The 14,486-nt window shown below is 48.1% G+C and overlaps 1 protein-coding gene across 4 annotated transcripts in view; it reads right to left on the bottom strand.

Annotated features, from left to right (window-relative positions):
- Tom1l2 (target of myb1 like 2 membrane trafficking protein) overlaps positions 1-14,486 on the bottom strand; it is a 120,346-nt gene that overhangs the window by 23,368 nt on the left and 82,492 nt on the right. For all 4 annotated transcript variants that reach the window (XM_020159568.2, XM_020159567.2, XM_020159566.2 and 1 more), the window contains exons 5-7: positions 10,818-10,952; positions 8,935-9,093; positions 6,095-6,211 (exon numbers count right to left, since the gene is read on the bottom strand). In XM_020159568.2, coding sequence (XP_020015157.1) covers positions 6,095-6,211; positions 8,935-9,093; positions 10,818-10,952 — 411 coding nt within the window. The remainder of the gene's footprint in view (positions 1-6,094; positions 6,212-8,934; positions 9,094-10,817; positions 10,953-14,486) is intronic.

Here is a 14,486-nt window from a genome sequence, read left to right on the forward strand (position 1 = left end):
AGGAAGCCCAGTGTTGGGACCTTCCAGATTTTTTTCTGAACAGACTCCCATTCTTGGTTCTCCTAAGACTACCATCTTAAGTTTTGGAGAAGGCAATGTCATCTCTGAAGCAGGCCCTACAGGTAAGCTACCATACCCCCAGCAAAGGCAGACCGCTCCCCCCACATAGGCCCAGGTCAGGAAAACACGGCCTCATTTGGTGCTTATGACCAAGCAGTGAGCCCTGGTTGCCCTTGGTTGGATAAGAAAACAGTCAGTTGTCATCTGAATTGCAGGCCCTCAACAAGATGCAGGCAGACCTGGGAGTCAGAGAAGTATCCGGCATGTTGTATGAGACAATTCCAGCGCCCTCCAGAGGTTTGGAGCATTACTACCCATGGGTCATCTCCAAACATACCCTAGACTCTCAAGGATGGCAGGTGGCCTCAGGATATAACACACTGCTCAGAGGCCTCTAAGAAGTTGGCCCTCTGTCAGCAATATCACTTCTTTTCCATCAAACAAACTCCTACTCATCCTTCAAGACCTCAGGATGCTTTCTCACCCCAGAATTTCATCATGAAAAATTTCAACCACATAGCAAAATAAATATACCACCATGCACATTCTATAGCACCAACTTTGGCACATGTCTCCCACTTATCCATCTCCCTTTCCACTCAGAATGTTTTCTGGGAATCCCTGGCCACCCCCCTTTCTTTAAGACTCCCACAGCATTCCAGGCACGGCTTGACTTTAGCTGTCATCAGAGTTCCTCTAGTACAGCTTCAAGTGATGACCAGCCCCAACCCACCCCAGAAAGCAGAAGTCTAGGACAAAACCAGGCTGCCAGATGGCAATTGGATTCAGAGGAGAGCCATACAGAATTCCTCAGAAGACAACAGGAGTGCTTTAGAAATCTGGCTGTAGAGTCAGGAATGGTGTCACATGCCTATAATTCCACCTGCTCAAGAAGCAGAGGTAGGAGAACTGCAGTCCAAAACCAACCCAAGCAAAAGCACAAAACCTTCTCTGAAAAACAAACTAAAAGCAAAAGGATTGAGGGTGTGGCTCAAGTGGTAGGAGGCTTGCATAGCAAGCATGAGGCCCTGAGTTCAATTCCCTGTACTGCTAACCAAAAAAAAACCAAAAAAACAAAAAACACAAAAAGCCCTATACAAACAATAAGCAAATAAAACACAAGCATCAGGACCTCTAAGTGGAAGAGGATAGGGGCTTTTCTCCATCTTCCTCACAGAGTCCCATCCAAGCTGGGTGCTGGGACCAAGCAGAAGAAGCAACAGCAGACTGGATATGCTCTCCATATCTCCAGGACTGTGCTTCTCTCTGTGTGAAATAAGGGGATTACACACCTGAGGAGTTTTGCAGAGCGCCATGAGGTGCCCCAGGTGGGCAGGGCAGCTCTGCTCTTATCTATTTTACATATTGCTATACTCCACATAATTTTGTTTGTGGAGGAAAGTGTTCTATTACTTTCAAAACCTGTTTGGAAAGTGCTAGAGGACTTCTGAGGCTCTCACATTATGATTTCAGCTTGGAAGAAACATCTAAGCATCAGAAACATCTGCCCTCTGGCCTTGCATTTGCTGCCTCTCTCCTAACTGCCTTCCTGCTGGGGTGGTAGCTAAGATGGTCCCCACTCAGCAGGCAGTCTTGCAGGCTCCCATCCTGGAGGGGTACACTAATGGCTTTCCCAAGTGCTCTACCTAGAGACGGGTTGAAAGACTCTGTCCTTCTGCATCAGGGATCTCTGCACAGAGAAAGTTTTAACCTTTTAAGTTACTATATAAAAAAGGAAGCAAAAAGAAAAGAGATGGTCAGAACCACTGTGCTAGCTAATCACCCACATGGCTTCCCTGGTGTCATCCACAGCCAGTCCCATAGCAGGCTCAGTTGGAGACTCCTCTGTCTCCCTCTGCCTCTACACCACCCAACACAGTGACTCTCTTCTGGGCTTAAGGGACCTAGGAGCCAGCAGCTTGCCTTGGTTACCCTTCCAACTACACAAAAGCTGGGCCAACAATTCCCTCAACTCTGAAGACTTCAGCTTTGGTCTCCTCTTATCTCTGGTTCTTAACAGAGGGAGGAAACAGCTGGTCACTTGTGCAAAAACCCTCTGACAGAACACCTTACTAAATAAATTGTAAGAGATGTCATTCCCATCTCACAAAGCAGTCTTTTTTTTTTTTTTTAAATCATCTTTGTGGGTTTCCTCTGAACTCTCTTTCAGTTTGAAGGAACATAGAATGTAATCCTGAAGATCTGCTCTGTTGCTGCAAAGGAGTTGGGAGAGAGAAGAAAGTCTGATGATGAAAAAGGAGAAATAAGAAGCTAAACATGTAAAGTAAACTAGATTTCTCTAGGGAAAATGACTTGGCCATTCTGTCTTTGTTGAAATGAGATGCAAAAAACAAGTGGGGGTGGGATATGCCATCTGCTACTTGAAGGAACAACATGGAGGAGAGCTTCTTTTATCATCTGTTGGTAGCCATATAAGAATGTCCATCTTTGGCACCACTGGATTAATTAAAAGTTATCAGTAACGAAAGACAAAGCTTGAAAGGCTGAATTAGGAGAGAAGAAGGCACCAGATGATGGAATCAGGATCTTTCAAGATCTCAGAAAGTAGCACTCAGTACAGCTAAGGGCACACACTTGAGATGTAGCTTCACATTTGGGCCTAGGCCTAAACATCCATGCATAGAATGAGGAAGATGGCTTAACAGCCACATAAGGAGACAGAGCAGGGTTTTCAGTGACAGAGGCTCTCCATTTGGCAATGTCTGCCTCCTGTGATAGGCCACCTGTTCATCTATAAGATAGGCAGGCTGCCAATAGCCTCACCTGTTCCCCACAGACACTGGGCAGTGACTAGGGCTTACTGCAATATTAATATACTAATACTTAGTCCTTAATACTTAAGGACTTACCCATGTGAAAGAGGAATTCATTTTGTTCTGTTGTCTAACACAGGCCAAGTCAAAGATACAGGGAGACAGTTCAATGGGCAGAAGGGTTTTCCAATAATGGTCGTGGACACTATGATTTGTGGAGGACTTGCCCTGTGCCAGCCACTTCCATGGTGAAAGCAATTACTCCCGGCCACTGAGGGGGGAAAAAAGGGCTCCAAGAGGACCAGTGCCTTGCCCAGAGTCACCCAGCTAACAAGTTGAAGAGCCAGGATGTACACCCACTGATTCATAAGCTGTATTCTCTACCCTGCTGTGCTGTTCCCAAAGTCTAATCAAGACGCATATCTGAAACTGAAGTGCTTCTATGGGCTGCAGGAACAGCCTGTCACTGGGGAAATGAAGAAAAAACAGGAGGGCACTAGACAAGGTGCTAGACAGGAAACCTGAGCATGGGTATGGAGCTGGACTAGCTACCTAGAAGGTCACTCCCAGCTCAGAGAGTGAAGAGCTTAACACCTGGCCTGAGTGCTGTGTCCACTCCAGGCATCCTATTTCTTTTTTCCTCAGGGGCTCCAGCTAAGCCAACAGCACAGAGTGCTAGAGTGGCCCCGGCTGCTCCTCAGATACCAACCACCTGCCCAAGGGTCCTCAGGCAAATCATTCATATGCTTCCCTGCTGCTCTTGCCAGGCTATGGAAGGATATGTCTGAGAGAAATTTGCCATGTGCAGGAAGCAATCAGGATATAACCTGGCCACAATTATGATCAGCCACCAGTGCATCCTGGGGCTGACACCTCCAATTACCTCTCTTCCCCCTCCTTGCCAGCAATTTACACTCAGTCAGGAACAGCTTCTGTTGGCAGGGACATTTGGGTTGGTGACAAATGTGTTTATTTCCACGGCACTGGCCAGCACTCTGAGCTCTGGACTGCTTCTGCCCTGAGCACTCTGGCTGTCTTCCAGCTTGGTTGAGGGGTTCTGGGGATAGATTCTGACCTCAGCACTTTCCAAGCAGACTGTGGCATTTTCCTATGTGGAAGGTTTGTCATTGTATGCAGCACTGACCCTTGGGAGCCCCCTACTCTCTGGCTTCTGCCTGCCAGGCAGAAGAGGAGGGAAGAAGTCAGGCACGTGGACATCAGCCAAGAGTCTGTTCACACAGGGCTGCCCACTCCAGCATCTCCCGCGCTGAAAGGACAGCCTCCCACGGGCACCCAGACTCGGTCTTTTTCTGCTTGATTTATACGACAGCAGTGAGGGCTGGTAGGCTCAGAGTTGGAACAAAACAGAGGGAAGGAAAACGTCATGGGAAGCAACCTATTTTTGAAAACTGAGCTGACGCCAGGAGATTAGGTTCTGTTTGTCTTGGCTGATGGGCTTGTTTAAAAAAAAAAAAAAAACCCAAAACAACACACACACACACACACACACACACACACACACACACACACACACACACACACACACACACGGTATTGCTGCTGCCTGGGTCTGCTCTGGTTGTCTGGAAGCATCTTGGCTTTGTTCAATCCACCCCCTGCTGCCAGGAGCGCAGCTCTGTCCAGAGCAAACCCCTCTGTCAGCAGGAATTCCAATGCTGATACAGCACAATGCTGCCACGAGAGGCCCTCTCAGATTCTGAACTGTCCTCAGATTCCTGTGCATGGGGGTAATGCCTGGCAGAGTCCTACTGCAGGCTGGGGTGGAGGCCAATGACCATGCCTTAGAGAGAAATGGCCCATGAGTGCAGCACATAGAGTGGCACTGCTAAGCCAGCAAGCCTGGTCTGTTATGTCTGAAGTGAGGTATGGGATGTCGGGGGGCCACACTGGAGCCTCAGGGCCAAGGGTACTTGTCTCAGCTTAAGAGCAGCCTGGAGTTCAGGTTCCATGGAGGTAAGTTGTTTTCCTATCTGTCTCCTACACTAAGCTAGGAGCTCCTCCAAAGCAGTGATACAGCTCCAGCCTTCTGTGGCCCCGAGGCTATACTCTGTGATGGGCTCAGAGCAGGCCTCCCCCAATTCTTACTCTATAGTTGCTGAGGGGCACTCTAAGAAGCAGCTTGGGCCAGGCTGAGGCACCATGCATGTGTACTCCCAAAGGGCAGGACCATCATAGCTGAGTTTCCCAGGTGGCCAGCCTACAGTAGAATGGGAGGTATAGCACCCACGGGACCAAGACCGATGACCCCGTGCCAGGCATTCAAGCCAGATTCCAAGCCAGTCTGGCTCCTGACCTGTCCATTCATACATCATGTGTCCTACAGGAAAAAATCTGGCACTTTCAGTTAACAACATCCTTTTTCTGTCCCTCCAGAAGGTCACTGCTTCAAAGGGCAGGGCCTCTGTCATTTTCTACAAATGGCAGTTGTTGGAGGGTAGTGTAGTAGAGACCTGGAAGCTGACTCTGGGTTTGGCTGACCTGGGAAACAGACTTGATAGGCCCCTGACTACGGTCTGAGGGTGGAATTGCTGGTGGCTTGCTCCTGGACCCCTTTCTGAGATGCTCAGGATTTGTGAAATGGGCTGTGGTATGGCTCAATTCTTAGCCTGTGCAAGGCCCAGGGTTTCATCTCCAGCACTGCAAAAACAAAAACTGTAGGTGTCCAGAGGCAGGGAGGCTAGTGGCAGCAGCTGGGCAGAGAATAGGAGCTCTGAGCTCACCTGTCTCAGGAACTCCTGACTTGGGGTAAGGGGTGACACTATCAAGGCCAGAGAGACCCTGCTACAGGTTGTCTATGATGTTACACTAAAGGAGCAAAGCCACACACAAACTTGTACTCATAGCATGGTCTCAACTAGCTTTAAAATAAACATAGCAACAGTCTAGCAGATAATGCATCAAAACACAAACAGGCTTACTGTGGATGCTTAGGTTAAAGAAAATTATTTTCTTTTTCTTTCAATGGGCATGCATTCTATAATTGGCAACTTACAGTCAAGAAAAAATGTTATTAAGGAAAATAAAAAACAGAGAGTAGTACTCACCTCTTCCCTGGGAGTGAGTGAGGCTGAGGTGGGCCAATGTGGACTTAGTTCCTCTCAAACACCTTGCCACCAAACCATTAACCTCACAGTTGTGACCCCAGGTTAGGTCCTGTCATAGTGTGCAGCAGTGGCACTATCAGCACAGCCTAGTCCTGTGGTCAACCCAGCACTTCCATAAGCCAAGGTTCTCCTCACCTGCAGCAGCTCCAAATCAGATGAATCCTCCTGCCCAGGGACCATTTCTGTTAACATCTCAGACATGACTTTTGTGTTTCCTCGAACAACGTCCAGCTCACTCCGAAGTCTGGCAATCTATGAGGCCGAGGGGAGGAGGGCAGGAAGGAGAGGTCAGCCAGATGTACTTGGAAGATCAGAAGCAGCAGCCCAAAGGCTGGGATGGTTCAATCTACAGTGAGTCCTATGCCACCCTTCTGAATGTACCATAGGAGCAGCCTTCCTGTCTCCTGCCTGTGAGGACCAGCAGCCTAGCCTTTCCACCATGGGATCCTGATAACTTCTCAGGTTGTCTGTTCTACTCTCTGACTAAACAACTACGGGGGTAAAGATGCTCCAAGGTCCCTCCAGGGTTGAGACCCTATTCTATGATCCTTGTGGTCACAGATTCTGTCCCCAGAAGTGGTTGGCCAGTACTAACAGCACTCTTCTGGTGTGGGAAGAATGAGGGAAGGGAAACAAAACCACAGATGAAAGCACTTCTCCACACAGCTCTCTGACTGGTAATACAACCCTTAAAAAATACCCACCCTGCCTGTCCATCAGCAACCCCAAAACCTGGCCCTGAGCATGGCCTAAGCCTCCCTCTCCTGCAGCTGGGACACTGTAAGCTGTACTCCCTGGGTCTGCAGTTCTGAGCTTTGCATCAGTTCCTGTGCTCTCTAAACCTCTTTGAGACATCTGTGGAAGCCACAGGGACCTTCTTTGCCCATAGTGAGGCATTATAAAAGAATTGGAATAGAAATGCCTATTGGTCCCACCACTCTCAATGGGAGACCAATGTATACTGGTCAAAGTTAGGAACTGCCCCAAGGCACTGAAGGAGCTCTAGGAGGAGCAATACTCAGAGGACAGGGTCTGAACTTGTCTCCTCACCTATGGAAAGGGTGATAACCCCACAACTCATAGGTTGCTGTGTGGTCTGCCCAGCACCTGACAGACATGTTCTTCTCCATTCCACGTGTGAACCCACTCCTGTACATGGCCTAGAGATGGATCAAGAGGAGATCCACTCCCTGCAGGGGACCCACTCCAGTGACACTTCTTCCCCTCAGCAAGGTCTTTCCACTTTCCCCTGCCCTGCCCCAGGTAGCAACTCCCAGCCCTCCCTCAGCCTCTCCTGTGCCAATCAGTCCCTTAATTCCTCAGATCAGGGATGCTGCAGGCTGAGTTCTATACCCTCAGCACTGGGACAGGCAGGAGACCTCAGTCATTGACCATCTGGGAGACAGTCTAGACCCTGAGAGACTCTTGCTGGCTTCTGGCTTGCTCCTGGGCCTCCTCAATGTCTTGGCCAAGAAGCCAGGGTAGCCCAGAAATGCTACCATGTGGGCTCTAAGGCAGGCCAGCCTGGGTACCAGCCTGCCTGCCTCGGCTTTCATTCTCCCCCAAGGGCAACAGGTCTCAGAGCTCCCACACTACTGTGCCCTCTCACCATTCCAGTCTCTCCTCTTTGATGTTGTAGCTGCTGGAGGGTCCTTCCCAAACACCTACCACACTGATGGCAAGGCAGCTGAAGGGCTCAGCAATGGCCCAGTTTCAAATAATTTCTGCCTTCCCTCTGAGCAAGCAGGACAGCTCTGCCCAAGCAAGTAGGACCTAAAGCCAAGACCTTCTGTGCTATGGCTCCACTTCAATGAATGCCCTGGCTGTCTAGATAATGAAGAAGGGCAGGGTTCAGTGACCCAGACCCACAGGTAGCACAAATCCTGCATTTCAGCTGTGGGATTGGACCTCCTCCCCTACAGCATGTAGGCGGCCACCCTGAGAACTTCTTCTATGTGTTACTTAGGCCCCTAGCTGTGTTGTGGGGTAGGAGAGGGGGATTATCACCAGTTCTGATAACAGGAGACTGAGGTTAACTGTGAGCAGAGGGTGGGCCTCAAGCCCGGCTTATATGACTCCCAGCTCACCTCTTGCTTGAACTGTACTCCCTCCTCAGTGATGGCCACTAAGAGGGACACAGCCCTGGCACAACTGCTACCACCTACACATAATCACCTGATCCCTATTTCAGTATGGTTTCATAACAATGACATTGTCACAAGTAGGAAATAGGATTCTAGGAACTACAAACATTGGATAATTCTTTTCCAAGTCTGATCAATTCTGAAATTTTAACTAATAGAGATTCTATAGATTCATCTAAAAGACCAGTCTCCCCAGATCATCAAAAAATACCCAGTTTGGGGTAAAACTGCATTAGTTTATCAGGAAGTAATCCCAAAAAGAGGAGCAGTGCTTGGTTGAGGCAAGAATAGTTCTTCCAAAGGCCTCTCTGATTTTAGCCTCTGCTAGCTGACATTTCTTACGAGATCCATGTAAACCTCTCTGCATGGCAGACAAACCTGTTCGATTCAACCGCATTCCTCTGCTTTTTTGGCCTTGCTTTCTGCCACTATCCTCCCCTACCTGTTCACCTGCAAAGTGCAGGTGGGCCAGAGGAGACCTGCTTCTCTATACTGTGCACAATGTTGTCACTGCATGCGCAGGCCTCACCTGACAAAGCCTCAAAAGCTTGTTTCAGTGCTGTTAGTGCCTCAGCTCCCAGGCTGTCTTCCAGGCTGCCTCCCAGGCCTTGCTTAGCTCTGGCTCATGGAACACTTGGCTCTGCTCCCCATCATGGTGTGACCACACTCTATCACAACAGTCTTATATCTGTCTCCCCCAGGGACTGGGCCTTTCTTTGTGTCTCCCATGTCTAGAAGTGCCTGGTTCAGAGAGGCCTCTGTATGTGTATCCTGGAAAGGTGCAGAAGGGTGACCAGTTGGCTTGTCTGTGGCCCGGAAGCACACAAGTACCTGTTCTGAATTGGCCGTGATGGGACCAGTCACACTCAGAGCTGGGGCCTGTGGAGCGGCACAGGAAACAGGAGGTGGTGAGGAGTAGGAGCTGGCACTTGTCCTGGGCTGCGACTGGGACCTGGGCATGGTTGCGGCTGGATCCACTTCCGGGACACTCTGGCATAGCAACAACAAAGTCCTTGGATCACTTGGGCAGCATATGTGGCCTGTCCTGGCACTGCCCCAAGCCAGAGCAATGCTTTCTGTTAGAGTACAAGGACCCCCTCTGGGTCCAAGCCAGTTACTCCACCTGGGCAGCAGGGCCACCAGTGGATCCTCCCTCCCTCATCTCATGAGTATGCAGCAGACAACCAATGCAACTCAAAAAGACCTCACAGAGAACACTCTGTGAGCATTCTGGTCATGGTTCCATCAATAAAATTACCTCAGAATCAGAGTGGAAAGAGAGTTATTAAGTTTTGCTAATCATGAATCCTTATTTGGTACCATAAGACTATGTTTTGGCCTTTACAAGTAGACTAATATAAATAGCAATTACACAATTTACTGAATGTTCTTTATAATTATAGGAACAACAACTCTGTTCTCTCCATGTCATTATTAGAAGAATAAAGCAGGTTATATTTATACTGTAAAACATAGCAAATGACTTGGAGGGATCATAATGGGAATAATTCTTTGGAAAGTGAACATCTCAGATAACCTTGTCAACATTAGTGCTCATGTTCACAAGAGCTTGTGCATGGCATGCTGCCCTTCTCAAGGCCCACATGTTAGAGATAGGCAGATGGGGGCTGGCAAGACTAAGTGTACTGCGACGGGTACCTCTTCAGATCCTGGGCTTTTCTCGCTCTGTCTCTGGGCCAGGAACTTTTTCCTAGCCAGCATACGGACTAACTTCCCTTTGGAACCATGAATGGTACCACCTGTATTCGTTTAATTTTGAGGCACAGAGCCACACTCCAGCCACTGTTAGCTTTGTAAGGGCTTCTGTGGGATGCCCTCACACGGGTCTTTCCTGGGCTTTGAATTCTAAGGCTTACAGAATTCAAGGATGCTGAACACCCACAGCTCAAAATACGATTTAGATCCATTTGACTGAGCTCAGGTATAGCTCAGTGGTAGAGCATGTGCTTAGCATGCACAAGGCCCTGGGTTCTATTCCCAGCACATTAAAAAAAAAAAAAAAAAAAAAAAAGACTGGGCACAGGTGTCTCATGCCTGTAATCCTAGCTACTCAGAAGGATTGTGGTTCAAAGCCAGCCCCAGGCAAATAGTTTGCAAATAGTTTTATAAGAGAGGTCTGCCATCTTATAAAAATACATCACAAAAAAAGGGCTGGCAGAGTAGCTCAAGTGGTAAAGCACCTGCCTGGCGAGTGTGAGGCTCTGAGTTCAATCCCATTACTGTCAAAAAAAAAAAAAAAGGTCCAGTTGATGCATACAGTTGAAAAGTTTGTAAGATGCTCTTTACCCCTGATGAGTTAATGTCACCCCTCTGCACTGGGTCCAGGTACTCTGGTGCTCCACAGGAATGAGGACAGATTGCAACCACATTCTAGAGGCCTCTGCAAAAGCAGGTGCTAATGACCCTTGCAGGATGGCTCCACCCAAGCAGCCATCTCCATGAAAACAGCTGAACTGATCCCTCTATTATATTCTTCCACAGTCAGTGTGAGACACTGCTGCCACTTAATCACCAGTCAACCAGCTGTCTCCCTCCTGCATTCCCCTTGTTATTAAAAAGAAATGCCCTGGAGCTTTAAGAAAGCATGATGACAAGCTGAATAATTCAAAGGCAGCAGCAGAAGGGTGGTGGCAGCGGCTTGGCTCGCCTGTTCTGTAGTCAGTCTTTCTAGAAAATGCCAGCTGGAAGCTTACCCGCTGGGGTGTGTGGATGGGGGATAGAGCGTCCAAGTCTGCCATGGGAAATTCAACCCCCTTTCTCTTCAGCTCCTCATATATGTGCACAACACCGGTGAGGTCTGGACTGCTCCGAAAGGCATCAGCCCATGCCTGGGAGAAGAGAGGAAGGCCTTTTAAGAAGTGGTTCTTACTCAGAGTCTCAAGATGCTTGTAAGTTAGCCCAAGCCTGAGGCCAGTGCTCTGCACTCCCCTACAACGTGTATTAGCAAAATCTATTCTGTTCCTTTCCTGCCTCAACATGGCTGGCGAAACCCAGGCTTTCAATGGTGCTGCTGAGCATGAAGAAAAACACAAAACTTAATTCAGCATGTAGTTCCTTAAAGAAGAGGCAGAGAAATAACACCTAAGCGCTGTGGTGCATCCTAAGATACATGCATTTGCCTAATCGCTAGGAAATCAATTGCTGGGGCTGTTTAGCTGAAGGGAGTGGAAGGCTTGTCTTGATGCCTCCCAGTAGGATGCTAGCTTCTCCTCTGTGGAGGCAGGAACCACAGGCAAATTGAGCAGAAAAGAAAGGAGAAATTGACTTATGATGGGAAATAAAGGCTAACTCCAGGTTTCTTCAGTGAATCAGAGACTGCTAAAGCTAAGCTTGCCTAACCCAGCCCCATCACTGACAGGTGAGATGATTTCAGCTGAGGGGCACAAAAAACCCATTGGGAACCAGTCTGTGGCCAGTGGCTGGGACTCCAACTCCAGCCCCATGTTTCTTCCATTACCTTGTACTGCTGTCAGTGTCAATATACCTGCCCAAATAGAAAAATCTAATGGAAAGCACTCAACTGCCTTAAATGAAAGCACAACACAAAGAGAAAAGAGAAGAAATTGCAAATAGATTGTCATTTCCACTGACTTATAAAACATGTAATAATAATTTAAAAATTCTGGGTTTTTTTTGGAAGCTTCAGAACGTATAAAAAGCAGAAGTATATCCAAAGGGCTCCTCAGAAACAGGGTCTCCTTCATCGCTGTCCCCTTCACCAGATATACACAACCAGAGGAGAAGGCAGCTCCTCTTGCACCATGGCACCATTGCCAAGCATTACATTGTCACAGCATTTAATGGCCTCCTGCCTCCACCAATATGTACAGCCAACCCTGAGGCAGCCACAGAAACTCTATCTCTAACCAAAAAACCCACTGGAAGTTAAAAGGTCAATTTCCAAAAAGCTTCCTTAATTATGCCTGATATATTTCACTACAAACAGCAATGTCAGCCTGTCTTTGTTTTCTTGATGCAGTTATTTAATTTGTGTACTCAGGGATTTAATGCCATCATGGCATCAGAACAGCCTGTCTCTGCCAACACTTCCTTCTGTATTGTGAGGAGGGTGCCTAAGAGGTTGTCAGGAAGGCCCAGCTAAAGAGCCAAACTGCCTCTGCCTCTCCCTACCCCCTCTAGTGTCCCATAACCTGCCCCCACTAGCTGCTCCACTACCTCTACCCCATTCAAAATCCAGCTGAGTCCTGTGACTTAGCTACCAAATGCTCTAGCATTTTAGTTTAGGGTCCAAACTTGAGAGTCTGGGGGTTGGGAGTGTCACTCATTGGTGGAGCACTTGCCTAATATGCATGGGCCCTGAGCTGCATCCCCTGCACTTAAATAAATAAATAAATAAACAAATACATAAATAAATAAAACCATGAGAGTCTAAAGATCACACAGCTCACTTCAGGGAAGATGGAGAAAAAAGCATGGCATTTCCTCCTGGTGCCACTTCCCGCTTCTGTTTCCATAAGAGAAGAAACAGCTTCAGGACCCCTTTCCACTGCCCTTGTTCCCTACTCATGCCAAATTTGAGACATTAAGAAGAAAGATTAAAGAATTATGCTGTTCTCTCTAATCAGTGGACATTTCTCAGGGCTTCTTTTCCCTTCCCTGCATTCAGAGGTTCACAGGAGCTGGATTTGCATCAGGGAACTAAAGGGAGAACTGTGTATCCTAGGTTGGGTCAATCAGATTCTCCTCCTGCCAGAAGCTCAACCCCCCACCTCAAAGAGAGCTGGTCCTTCTCTTTGAGTAAAGAAACTGCCTTCTATAAATGTGGGCCATGGGAGGCAGCCATGGACCAGGGGACAGAGACAGAAAAGGAACAGCTGGTGTGTTGAGAGATACAGACCTGCAAAGAGATTTGGAGGGCTTCCCTAATCCCTTTCATCCCTTCCCCAGGTCCAGACATACCAGTGGCCTGAGTGACCCAGGCTTCTAGGAGGCCCTGCCTTGTCAGGACAAACTTTCCTCTTAGCCTAGGCAAGCAGAGTTGCATCTGTTATTTGCAGCCAAGCAGTCTTGACTAATCTACCCCATCACCACCTACCACAATTCCAGCCTGGGTCCAGGACCCCTAGACAGCTGGGGTGAGGTGTCTGCTAACAGAGCATATGTTCATGATAGCAATCTTCACTAAGCATGACTCTGATAACAAGAGGAACAAAAGGGGGGAGGGGTTTTAAAGAAACAGTTCTATGTGAAAATCCAGAGATGGGAGAAATCTAGAGATTTGGTGTGTCCCCAGCGTCTTCTTGGGACATACTTAAATAAAAGTGCTCTTGTCTCCTCCTTTCACCTTTTGAAGACACACACACAGGTCTCTTGCCCTTGCACAAGGAAGGCAGTCAAAGTCAGTCACCATGTGTTAGGTTAAATTGAAGTCAGTTCTCGTGATTACTAACCAGACTTAGTTTTCTACTTTAGAGAATAGAGAAAAGATGGCCACTTATGCTGTCAACAGAATGATGTGACAGTGATAAAGCAGGAGCCCCTCTGGAAGGTTGAAGCAGTGGAGAATCCTCCCTAGAGGAGCTGTGGCAGCCTCCATCCTTTGCCACCCTGAGTCCCTGACCTGAAGTCCTGGAGTGGCAGGGAGGGTGGGGGTAGCCTGCATGCCCAGTAGCTGTCTTACCAGAAGCCACAGCAGCAGCAGTGCTGGCATTCTCTTAGGGTCCCCTGTGACAGGCACTAGCCAGATCACAACAGAGTGGACACCTCACTGGAAGCCATGCTCTTTACATAATCTTTTCCTGTTGGTGGCTACAATATTGGGAGGCTGGAAACCCAGAGCCAGGTCTAATGAGGGGAACAAAAGAAAGAGATCAGCTCCTGCTTTTTTTCCCCCTTCATTGCTTTGGATTGCACACCAAACTGTACATGCAAATGAGTAGCACACCATATTCTATTTACTTCTGTATCTCTCAACCTTGACAAAGTTTTGAGTTATTGACTTTCAGACCAACAGACAAGTGCTCTGTCGTTTCCTGCTTATGTTCCCAGCCCAGGCATACTGTTCCCAGTGACAGGGTCCCTGGCCAAAAGTCTTTACTTGTGGGAATCCAATGTTTTCAATTGGATTTTTCAAGGCAGCCACTACGCCTCTGACACCTTCAAAGAATATGATCCCATCAGCCCCTATTGCCCCCACTCCTATTCCCACCCTAATCAGTTTACTTTCTGCAGCAGAAAGAAGAACCTGCAGTAAAGAGTATTTTTAGACCCTTGGTAGAATGGAGAGGTGGGTGAGAGGCATGACCAACCTGAGGTTGCTCTATCAGGATGACCCCATTTCTGGTCCTCAAAACAATTTTAAGGATAACATAGAGTGGCAGCAGCCTTCTTGTCTTTTCAAC

The sequence above is a fragment of the Castor canadensis genome, chromosome 11 (assembly GCF_047511655.1).
Source record: "Castor canadensis chromosome 11, mCasCan1.hap1v2, whole genome shotgun sequence".
NCBI lineage: Eukaryota > Metazoa > Chordata > Mammalia > Rodentia > Castoridae > Castor > Castor canadensis.